The sequence below is a fragment of the Labrus mixtus genome, chromosome 13 (genome assembly GCF_963584025.1).
Source record: "Labrus mixtus chromosome 13, fLabMix1.1, whole genome shotgun sequence".
Lineage (NCBI taxonomy): Eukaryota > Metazoa > Chordata > Actinopteri > Labriformes > Labridae > Labrus > Labrus mixtus.
The window spans coordinates 7,574,681-7,587,344 of NC_083624.1; the positions used below are offsets into that span (position 1 = coordinate 7,574,681).

The window sequence follows — 12,664 nt, forward strand, 5'->3', positions numbered from 1 at the left end:
TGATTCTGCTTATTTCAATTAAAAATTGTGTAGTGGCTATTTGTCCAAAAACAAAATCTAAATAAACTAATATCAAACATCATCAAAGGACCACTGATGCACCATGGGAATGTGATGTACACAGGCAAAAGAAGTCCAATGTCCATTCAAGAGATCTGCATGTTTTTGGTTCAGAAAACTCCTGTGTCTCCTGCTGCCTCTCATAGGCCCACCCAGGTGCATGCTGGTCCTCTACCTGCCTCTTACTTAAATAACCTCTAGTGCCCACAGTGTTACCCAAATACCTAACAAAAATACTAATGCAAAACTAAATTTACTAAACAAACAACTAGCAAAAAGAAAATATTACCCAAAATCTATTAACGTGTAGAATAATTAAATAAACAACAACACCCAAATATTAGTAAACTAAATACATTCCAGCAGATGTTGCCCTTGAGCACCAGCATGAAACCAAAACAACTTGCGCTGCATTGTTGTGTTAGCATGCTAATGCTAGCGATCTTTATTATGCTCGTATCTTCACACTGCATGTAAATTTACCTGAAATGAGCGTGATCTAGAAACACAGTTAAGCAGTGAGTACAGTATGTTATTCTTCTTTTCTCTAGTCCCTCAATTAAACAACTTTTATACACGAGGGGAGGAGTCAGCCGGCCGTCCAGGCGATGTAAACAAACTGAAGATAGGACTCTGAAAACATCACAGACAGTGGGACTCGGGTGTTACACCCATTGTAGACAGTCATGACTCACAGAGTTATTTTCAGACTTGATTTCTACATTTAAGTGTGAAAAATCACATATAAAGCCATTAAATCAAATTTCTGTCAGATTTGTTGGCCACCTCTATCCATCAGGGACTCATGATGATGATGATGTGGATTCCATTTTTTTTTTACTTTGGATCTTTAAAAAATTAGCCTTTGATTATTTATAATATGCATAAAATTATATTTATGTATCATCACAACCCGACTTATAACCTCCAGTCAAAGAGGCATTGCTGAAATTCTGATTTAGACCTCCTCACCTTTCCTCATGCTGCACTTTGAGTATGCATGAGTAAGTCAAACTCCTTGGAGCACACTTTCATGCTGCTCTTTGTCATTTGTGTGTGTGCGTGTTCATTTATGTGTTTGGAGCCTTTAGTGCAGAGCAGCGGTAATGATAAGACACCGGCACAGCTGGTATACGCTAAATGAGGGCTTCTTTTAAGCCAAGCCAAGAGTGAAGAGTACACACTGCAGGGACATGAAACGCAGCACCTCCCCCCCCCCTTCTCTGTGCCCCCTCACTCCACAGCCAAGACTTACCTCACCCTCTGTCTCCTCCACCCTGTGGCTCCATCTCCACTCAGTTTAACATCACTCTAGCTCTCCGGCCCCTGTGCATGATCCATGACTGGATGGATGCTGGCTTCAGTAATTAGCGGGCTGAAACAGACAGAGGACACAGCGTCCCCCTCTCGCTCTTGTTCCCTACACCTGGGCGAGATATTTTTAGCCCACAATGAATGAGAGGGAGCGGGGGCATCAACATGGCAACATAGCGGGTTGCCTGGCCCAAATCAGAGTCTGTAAATCTGGGACCCTAAACAAGAAACTGCTTCTCAAACTGTCTTATTATTCTGCCTCCCAGCTCCTGAACAGTCTGGGAGAGGAGGAGAGGAGGAGGAGAGGAGGAGAGGAGGAGGAGAGGAGAGGAGGAGAGGAGGAGAGGAGGAGAAGAGGAGAGGAGGAGAGGAGGAGAAGAGGAGAGGAGGAGAGGAGAAGAGGAGAGGAGAAGAGGACGAGAGGAGAGGAGAGGAGAGGAGAGGAGAGGAGAGGAGGAGAAGAGGAGAGGAGAAGAGGAGAGGAGAGGAGGAGAGGAGGAGAGGGGGAGAGGAGGAGAGGAGGAGAGGAGGAGAGGCCGTCTGGTTTCTTTCTTGACGTCTGTGTTTTTCCAGCTCTGGATTCCGGTGCAGATAACTAAATTAACCACTGTGTCATTCCACCCGGTCACAGCGGATGATGCGAGATAATAAGATAATAACACAAAAACACGAACACTCCTTTTTCTCTGTGTTTGTATGAACACAAGTGTGTACGCACACATGTTTCTCCCCCTGTGGTGGCACACTCTTATAACTTTCACTATCGACCCTCCTTTGCATATCAAGCTCCCAGTGTGTTTGACTTCTTCAACATTTTTATTCACAAGATGCATATCTGCTCTCTAGACCTGCAAACACACACACACACACACACACACACACACACACACACACACACACACACACACACATTAAGTCCCGACCCAGGCCGCCCTACAGCACTTCATCTCTGAGCTGCTTGTCTTCAAACGCTGCAATTTCTCACCTCGAGGAGCACACAGGCACTGTCCTTTACGATAAATCACAAAACTGGTGTCCAGATTTTTAATAACCTGCACTCATGCCAGAAAGTGAGCAACATCAATTCACACACACAAAGACGCCTGTTTTCATCAGTGGTTTTTTTACACAGTGTACACAACATTACCTCAACACACACGCTGGAGGCTCATCGCATCACCTCCTGCGATAGCTTCGCTCCAACTTGTAGAAGCACCTGGAATGTCACTTCAGGGCCCTTCCCACGGTCGGTCAACAGGCCGCGCATTATCGGGGTAATTACCTCCAGAGAATTGATGCCTCTACCAATGCTTCCTCATTACCTCAGCGGGTACACTCAACAGACTCCTCTGTGTGCTCTGTCTTCACCAAGCCATACCTCAGAGATCAACACCATGAGTCCAATAAACCCCGAGCACAATGACACACTGTAGGGACAGCGGTGGAAGGTCGGGCAACATTTCAGACTGTTGTGGCAGTATAGAGACACTTAAATGGTCCATCTGTGTAAAGCCATAAAGATGGATTGGGCAGGGCAGCAGACAATTGGTTTTATCTTGTGTTGCACATTTGGCGGTAGCTGCAAGTGCTTGAAAATCCATCCTGTAATTAGCCCGCAGCTATTCCCCCTCTTCAGTCCCCTCAGCCCTGCAACATGTTGTTCAGGTCAACAGAGGAGTCAACGCAGAGCCAGGTGTTCAACAGCTGTGATCGCCAAACAACCACCACCTGGTGTTTGTGAGAGCCTGTGTATACTTTGGATTAAGATCACAAAAATGTACATTTTAAAACAAAGTTAAGAGGCTCATTAATAGGGGTGTGGGGGAAGAAATGTCAGAATCACAATTATTATATATTTTTTTTTATATTTTCTGTTGTAAAGCACTTTGTTACTTGTATAGAAAAGTGCTTTACAAATAAAGTATTATTATTACATACACGGATACGGCGTGTGTGTTTTCCTCGCTTGTCAGTTGCTAACATTAGCCAGCTGACGCTAACAGTATCGGTTACGTCTGGCAGGGTCCAACACACTATCTATCGTACTGTCAGAAAACTGCAGGTCTGCTGAAACTCTCAGCTCTTTTAAATCCAGGTTGAAGACTCACCTGTTTACAGCTGCCTTTCATTAAACAGCTTTAATAAGATTTTAAACTTTAACTCTGCACTGTAACTTGTAACTCTTTTTATATTTGTACTTTTTTTGTTTCAATTAATTTCATTTGAATTATTTTTATTTGAACATATTTTCAGATTTAATAATTTCAGTGATTTTTTAAAATGTTCTATTTTAATGTTTCTTTTCTTTCCTCTGTCATGATGCTTTTTGATGTTTTGTGTGAAGCACTTTGAATCGCCTTGTTGTTGAAATGTGCGACATAAATAAACTCGCCTTGTACGGTTCATGGAACAGAAAGACAAAACGAGCAGTCGTCTCTATAGCTGTTGATCTTCCTGTGAAAACTCCGACCTATCACTGTCGTGAGGACCGGATGGAAAGATCCAATCAAAATGCCTCCCTGTGTGTACTCTAGCCTTTTGCTGTGCACCAGCTTGAACTCCAAGCACCTCACCGCCGTCTGAGATATTCCACATCTACCAGAGGAGGCAGAGAGAGTCAGCTCTAAAGGTCACTGTCATGGAAAAGAGACTGAAGAAGAAGAAGGAGGAGGAGGAGGCTGCGACGAGAAAGGATTAAAATATAACCAGAAGACAAACCGCACCAAACATTTCAGCGATTGCGACAACTGATGGAGTTGAAGGGTCTGAAAAGTGACCCCATGGTTTCCGTCTCTCTGTGCCATTCTTTCTTACCAACCCTTCCTTTAAGCGTCCTCTAACGTCTGAGTAATGATTAATGTTCATGACAATCACAAGTGACAAAAGCTTGTTTAAAAATTTGCAGTGTAGACGATCTCTAAAGACTGTGTGGGCGGGTCTAATCACATTTTGATTGACATCTGCCTGGCTCACCTACACAGCTACAGATAATCATGCAACAAATATTCTGTAGTTCAGCCCCGAACATTAAAAGGTTTGAGACGTCTAAATCAGAAGAAAATAGAAGAACTATCATCTGAGGATGTTTTATTTCACTCGATGGTGATTTACATTTTGCTGTGTTATCTACATGACGAGTGGCCGTTTGCTAACAGCAACATTAGCTGTGTGTTAATATCAGTTCTTAAGACAAGAATGCTAAACGATATCCCATTAGCATTAGCAAGTGCTACATCAATGTGATGCTAAACTCCAGCTGCCAATGCTTGATAATACAATGATAAAATGCACCACTCAATTCTGGCAGATGAGAAAGTTATTCAACCACAGTTGATACTGTACAAAGTTAATTTTCTAGAACATTCCTGTTTTAAAAAAAAAAAAACTCCCTTTTGCACTATTTAAGACGAGAGAAAATATGAAGTCAGGCTGTGCAACATGTGGCGTTGAAGGCAGCGAGCAGCGTTGAACTGCTAGTCTAACAACGATGATTTAAAATGTATTTTAAATATGTCAAATAAATCCTATAACAACTGCATACTTGTTCTGTAGGCAACGCTAAGGCTAGGTGTTCACAGCTGAATGACTTTACTACATTTATGTTCTGTTACAAAATACAACGTCTAGTTTAAATGCAATATGAGACAAGTTTACCAAAACATGATGACATTTCACATGAAAGAAACTGTACATATCGGCCTACTGTATGGAACAGGCTCGTATTGATTTGGGTTTCCAGTAGCTCTGGAGGAATTGTGTGATATTTTAGGGGGGGGGGAAACCGTTTTTTTTCTTTTTCTTTGAGAGCTCAGATAAGAGGATGGAGGTGGTCTTTCCCTCAGTTCATCTCACAGCACATTATCTCTGTGTTTACTCAGAGGCCGGACTACTTAGAGCTGCAGCGTGAGACCCATAAGGTGAGCATTCTCACACTCCCTGAGTACACCAGCAAACACACACACATGCTGTCTCAGCCTGTCTGACCACCCAAACACATTGTTTGTGTGCCATCAGAGCAGCTGCCGGGCCGCGGAGCGTTTTTCTGCACATCAAATCCTACAAAAACTGACGATGAGAGCCATGCAAACACAAAGCAAACACTTCTTTTCTTTTCACAGGTGTCTGTCACTCTTGTGTCACTCTGACAGCTTTCTCTTGTGCTGTTAACCTCACAACTCACACTAAGTGTGTGTGAGTGTGTTTGGACCAATGGTATGCAAAATGGCAGTGTTAAAGCCTAAAAGAGCCTCACATCAAAACGCCATGAAATGATGTTTAGGATTAGGAATGATGTCCCTTCTGAAATAATCTGTCCTGGTGGCAAATTAAGTGAAACTGTGAGCCCCATAATGGAAGAAATAATTGCGTTGAGTGCCAACAATAAATGCATAAGTGTCTCTCTTTCAGAAGATAAATACTATACCAGGCTGTAGGCCTTTAGTTTAGGTTTAATAATGTTGAAAACACAGATGTCTATTTTCACCACAGCACCACTTTCCAGATGTTTCTTAGCTCGTCTACGTGAAGTAAACTAGAGTATTCATGTTGTGGGAAGGTTACAAAGCGTTTAGCACAGTCATTGAATCTATTTCAAACAGTTATAATTATTTATTTTTTAAGTTTTAGAAGAAGAAAAAAGAAAAAACTAAAAAAAAAACTTACCTCGGCGTTACAGACAGCCAGGGCCAACAGAAGGACCACACTGATACCTCGAGACATCTGGACGAAGAATAAAAGAGTAAAAGTGAGATTTAGTGCAGAAAATAGTTTAACATAGAGGTTAACATCCGTTTCTAAATCGGTTACTCAGCAGGTGTAGAAAAACTTGAAGAAAAAACGCTTCTTTCAATGTTCGCAGTTACCATTTTGTGAAAAAGCAGCTCCGCTCGCAAATCTCAGAGGAGGAGGAAGAGGAGGAGGAGGAGGAGGAGGAAGCCGGAGCTGAAGCTTTGGTCTGGATGTTTTGTCGGGACGGAGGCGAGCAGGAGGTCCGTGATTTTGAAGAAATGTGAGGAGCGCGGAGGAATTCGAGAGCAGTCCGTCGATCTCTCCTCCTCCTCTGTCACCGCCTCGACCAATCAAAACGTCTGGAGTCCTCCGAGGACGTTTACAGAGGAGCAGAGGAGGGGGGAGGGAACCAGGAGTGTGTGTGTGTGTGTGTGTGTGTGTGTGTGTGTGTGTGTGTGTGTGTGTGTGTGTGTGTGTGTGTGCGTCTAAGCTTTTGTGTGTGCAACAATAGCCTCCTGGAAAATTATACTACAAGAGGCTTTTTAATAGCAAGACATGTCATTGCAGCAGTTGAGGTAACCTGTTTACACTCCTCCATCTTTATCCAAAATAATCATCTCATTTGGTTCATGTGTTCAGTAATACAAAGAACGGGCTATAAGATATAAAATATATGAATGTGTTTATATATAGAATTATCAATGATAAGGTTGGTTTCAATAGTTAAAGCTGTAGTACATCTTTGGCCACTAGGGGGCAGCAACACTTATTATGCAGCTGCACAGCAAGCAGTCGAGTTCAAAGACTACATTTCCATTAGGCTTTGTAAGAAGTTCATTTAATCTGGTTTTAGGTTCTGAGAAAGAAGATTAGGGTCTTTAGATGTTCCACCTGCTGCTGGAAGTCAGATAAATGAAGAAAAAAAACATAATCATGTGGTTCTACAATTCTACAATTCACTTAGCAGACGCTTTTATCCAAAGCGACGTACATCAGAGAGTAAGAACAACACAAGCAAGGATCTAGAAAAAAGGGAACAATGTCAGTAAGAGCAAACGATCAGCTTTGAGTCTGATTGGACACACAGGTGCTGACAGGAAGTGACCAGAGGCAAAGCACAACATTGAGGGCAGTTCTTGAGAGCTCTAATCAGTATAGAAACCATCTTATACTGCTTATGTGGTTAATGTTTGGAATGACTCAAGACTGGAAAAAAAAAACTCTCAACCAGTAACGACTGTATTAATATGAAATCGACTTAATTTAAATTTGGTCTTCTCCTTTTTGTCATACTGACTTGCCAAATTCATGCCCCTCATGTGCCTCGTTACACCTGTGTGATGTGTGATATTATCAATTACAGGATTACAAATGACATTATGTGCATGCTCCGGTGAGGAGTAATTAAAGAGTGATTACAGACGACAGGCTGAGACGTTGAACTCAGCGGCTCACTGGATCCTGCACAAAAAGGAGAGGATGAATTCATTTTCTTTTACTGCAAGCCATCAATTATATATAACTCCATCCCCTCTGAGCAAGCCTACCTGTTTAAATAGATGCTGTGATTATTTGACACCCCGGGGGGGGGGGGGGGGGGGGGGGGGGGGGGGGGTCTGTATGAGCGTGTGTAAATTTCAGTGTGTGTGCATGTGTTGTGCTTCGGTGTTGAATAGAAAGCAGGGGAGTCATGCTGAGTTTAGCTTTATGTTCCATGCCTCATGCATATTATTGTCCTTGAATATGTTAGATATTTGTAGCTATCTTTATATTGCCTCATTCAGTGACCTTTGTTTACTTCCTGGCATGCAGGAAGCTGTGAAACAAAAAGAGAGGTGGTTTTTATTTTGTGTGTGTGTGTGTGTGTGTGTGTCTGTGTGTACTTCCCATGTGGAATTGCAAAACCAACTTGAACCCAGTCAACAATGCAGCAATGACAAACTTATTTTGGCATGTTTAAAGAGAAGAAACTGTTGCCATCTGTTTCCAGGCTAACTCCAAAAAAAGACACGCTTAGATACCAAGAGGCATTTTTCAAGTGTGTGTGCACAGTCGCTAAATGTTAATGCTTGAAGGGGAACTTTGCAGATTTCACACTTTAAAGTCTGTTTGTAGGTCAAAGAGAATATAACTGTAGGGAGATGCTGTATGAAGACTTTTTTTTGGCTCCAGAGAGAAGAGAGATAAAATGACTTTGCTTCATGTAGAAATGCAGAAATTGCAGGCGCACAACTGGATCTTCGTATCAGAAGTGTTCTGGATTTTCTCTTCAAGTTCAAGTAGCATGCAGTCACATTATCTATTAACACCAACTCTATTCAAGTCAGAGTGTAAACCATGGCAATGCAAAGAAAGAGAAGTCTTTCCTGAAGGTCTTTTATTGCAATCCAATGGCTACACCAGAGGCCCCAAAATGTCAGCCAGAGGGTTTTAAAGGCTTTATATGTGATTTTTTTGATCCAGCAGATGTCGCCCCTGAGCACCAGCATGAAACCAAAACAACTCGCGCTGCATTGTTGTGTTAGCATGCTAATGCTAGCGATCTTTATTATGCTCGTATCTTCACACTGCATGTAAATTTACCTGAAATGAGCGTGATCTAGAAACACAGTTAAGCAGTGAGTACAGTATGTTATTCTTCTTTTCTCTAGTCCCTCAATTAAACAACTTTTATACTCGAGGGGAGGAGTCAGCCGGCCGTCCCGATGATGTAAACAAACTGAAGATAGGACTCTGAAAACTCTGAAAACATCACAGACAGTGGGACTCGGGTGTTACACCCATTGTAGACAGTCATGACTCACAGAGTTATTTTCAGAGGAGATACTTGATTTATATTATATTTAAGTGTAAAAAATCGCATATAAAGACTTTAAGAAAGTGATGTATGCAGAAACGTTCTAACAAAGACAAAGAAGTCATAGGGCAGGACAGACACACCTCTGGTTCTGCTGTAATGGTTCTGATATAATTTATAGGAATGCAATGCAGCTGATGTAGTCATATTCAGAAATCTCTATCTGGCCACTTCTTTCATTATTTTTCTTCTCCATCCTCCGTCCTTGCAGCATACAGTAGTTTGTGCTTGTAGCTACCAAAGTTTGAAAAGTGTTTCTTATTGATTTTGTTTTTTACACTCACAGCACATTGAGGGAAAAGTCAAAAGTTCAATGATCAATGTTTTTATTTTTATTTATTTTTTTACAGAAGCAGCAATTTCGCGAAAAACCTGATATTGAAATACTCAACCCATGCTGGTTCTCTGGTGCCAAAATGTGTCTCTTTATGTTTTTATCAAATAGTATTGGACAGAAGTGGATAACTGACAAAATGAATAACTGTCAGGGTAGCAATTTTTTTTTTACAACATTCAGCTATTCAGGGAGTATGAAAATATACAAACAGTGATTTTTAAGAGCTTGATTGATTTGAAAAGCAAAAGTTCACAGACAGTCCATCCTGTCATCTGCTCTCTTTTTGGTTTCGCCAACTGTTTAGCTGGCATCGCATCCTGTGCACATATGCATGCAGCGACTCACACCTACAGAGAGATTTGTGAAATATCAAAAAAGCAGACAGACAGACTCTGAAAAGGACACACACAGTTACAGCAGATTTCTTTCACCATGTCCTGTGAGCAGCTGGGAGAAGATGAATACTTAATCAGACAAACTGTTTAATCTCTTTTGTTGCTGCAGCGTCCAACAATGCACTTTTTAAGACATCAGTGTGAGAGCTGCTCTCTGCTCTGACTCATTTAAATTCACAATCTGTGCACATGCATACATGCATACATACATACATACATACATACATACATACATACATGCATACATCATAAGAGTAAACCATACTGTATTCATGACGGAGAACAGAGGTGTTAGCTCCTCTGATGTCCCTCTGTGTTCTGCCGGGGGGCTCTCCAAGAGGCATCTCAAATATTCACAAACATCCATCAATGCCTGAAAGGGTCAAAAGACGAGCCACAGTCGCACTGAATCAAACTCACACAGATACACACACACACACACACACACACTTGGAGGCCACACACACAGACGTAGCATAACACATTCAATTAGTTTTCCTCTCTGCTGCTGGATTTTTCTTTAATCAGGATTTTTCTATCATCTCTCTTTCTCTGAGGCGTGCAGAAGGAAGAAGTGTGTTTCAAAGGCACCTGAAGGGCTCTTAGGGTCTTCATAAAGAAGAAGTGCATTGTGTGTGTTTATGAGTTGTGGTAAAGTATGTACGTGTTTGAAAGTCTGCGGTTAAGCTTCACGGCTCTATGGCTGCCTGTAGTAGGTGTGTTTGTGTGTAGGAGGACCCTGTAGACTTTCATAATATGATCAGGCTTATGAGCTCTAGTTTCACTGTAATGATCACAAAATCGCTCCACACTTACAAAGTCCCAGTTGCAAGAATAGAGGAGAAGAAAGGGGAGATGCCACATGTGAACAAAACAGCTAATTAGCCCCGCTAAAGCTGCGCTAAGATGCTTTTGGGAGGTTTTCTTACATTAAAGAAAAAACAATGAGCTGATGCTGAAGGGATTTGTTGTTGTTGTTTAAAAAGCGTTGTTCTCTTTTCCACTTCTCACCTGGTCTCTGGCTTATAAGGCCAAGAGCGTCTACTAACTGCTAATTACTAAAGGCCTCACTCGTTAATCTGCGCGCACAAAAGAAAATAAAAAAGCCTTCCGTCTGTGCAGTCACACTTAAAACCACGAGACACGCGTCCCGTTTCTCTGCAGACTTTTAGTCAACAATAACACCTTTAACAAGATCAGTGTTTATTTTCTGCTCCTTCAGGTGAGAGCAGAGAGAGAGTTAGAGTTGCAGAACAGTTTATTCAAACTTTAAAATACATCATTTGATGACTTCCTGTTTTCTACATGCAGAGGGCGGACTCAGGCTGTTTGAGGAGGCCGGGGTACAAATATAAAAGTGGACACTAGCTGCATGTGTAGGGGCACCAAAACATTTTTAAAAAAAAATGTTTAACATCTAGTCTAGTCGGTCTTTTGTGTTAAGTTTTCTTGACTGAAAGGCCTTTTGTTTAGTTTTCCCTTTTAAGATTTATTTTTAGGCTTTCTGTGCTTTATTGTGGAGATATAAGACAGTAGACAGAGTCAGAAACCGGGGTGAGAGAGAGTGGGCTATGGGTCGACAAGTGGAAAAAGGAGCCAAAGGTCGGACCCAAACTTGTGGCTGCCCACCCGGAGGATCACAGCACCCCCCACACACATGGGGCCAAGCACCAACTGCTGCACCGCCCTCATTTTCTCCATTTAAGTCAATCTTGGAATGCAATTTTCATGTTTCCCCCACAAGAAGGTCACAGTCAAGATGGCCCTGTTACGGCAGGATTTTAAAAGACAGAGAGAGAGGTAAAGGTGAAGATGAGCTAGCTCTTTGTTCTCGCCCATAAAATTATACTGTTCATACAAATACTGTGAATCACAGGTCACAAGTCGTCCTGACAGCAGCAGCACTTTATTTTAAAAACTGGCAGCGTTACCGTGACTATTTCTCTACTAAAACTGTGCAATCTGTTGAAAACTGGACAATATTTATACATCAAAAGTGCAATCTATACATGAACCGTGCAATATCTACGCTGTTAATCCATCAGTGTATATTCATACTTGTAAATATTGTTTATATTCTCAATTACCTGCGCTTGAACATAGCTTATTACTTATACTACTTTATTATTGCTTTCACTTGGTACTTATGCTTATTATATTGTTATACTATTTTTATTTTATTTTATATTGTGAACTTATCTGTACTTCCTACTGATTCTTGGTGTTGTGAGCAACTGTAGCAAACACATTTCCCCCTGGGATTAATAAAGTATTTCTGATTCTGATTCTGATATACAGTAAAGTATTTCTGAAGGATATTTCACCAGTTAGCTTGTGTTCTTTGCATTGACTACAGTTTACTCACATCTCTGCAATCTGACAAAAGAAGAGAGAGAAATCTTAAAAATGACATAGATATATAGACATAGATGAGATAAATCACCTTCGCGGTCGAGGCAGTGTTGCAGTCACTTTGAGAAAACCTTTACAAAGAAATCCTTCCCTGTATGTGTGTAGATGATCGAAAGCTTTCTTACACACAAACAGTGCTCAAGTATGAATCTCTTTCCACTCTTCTGGTCTGGACGCTCCTCTGATGTGTTTTTAAACCTGACCAGCTTTTATGGACACATTTTTTGGCACATACTATAACCCCCCCCCCAAGCACTGCTCCCTTCTCCCACATATCAAAGCCTGTTCAATGCACTCATTTTTATATGCAGCATTCATTGATAATTTAAATAGGCAGGGCCAAATCTCAAGATCTTATTAAAAGGCTGCAAAACCACAAAGTAGTTGAACCTCCCCCTCCTTTGCTACCTTTAAAAGTGTGAGTTTCCTCTTCCTGCTCTTCTCAATCAGTTGAGGATGTGAATACCTCGCTGGTTTTCTGCAGACATAAAGGAAATGAGCCAACGTAAAGGGTGTATGCTAGATGGTTCTCAACTGGTCGAGCCTCAGGACCCACCAACC

At 41.5% G+C, this 12,664-nt stretch overlaps 1 protein-coding gene across 1 annotated transcript in view; it reads right to left on the reverse strand.

The window, feature by feature from the left end:
- The window catches only part of fstl1b (follistatin-like 1b), a 29,823-nt gene extending 23,428 nt beyond the window's left edge, over positions 1 to 6,395 (reverse strand). Inside the window, exons 1-2 of the mRNA XM_061053477.1 lie at positions 6,237 to 6,395; positions 6,037 to 6,093 (exon numbers count right to left, since the gene is read on the reverse strand). Of these exons, the coding sequence (XP_060909460.1) occupies positions 6,037 to 6,093; positions 6,237 to 6,239 (60 nt within the window). The 5' untranslated portion in view covers positions 6,240 to 6,395. The remainder of the gene's footprint in view (positions 1 to 6,036; positions 6,094 to 6,236) is intronic.
- Positions 6,396 to 12,664: the final 6,269 nt, after the last annotated feature.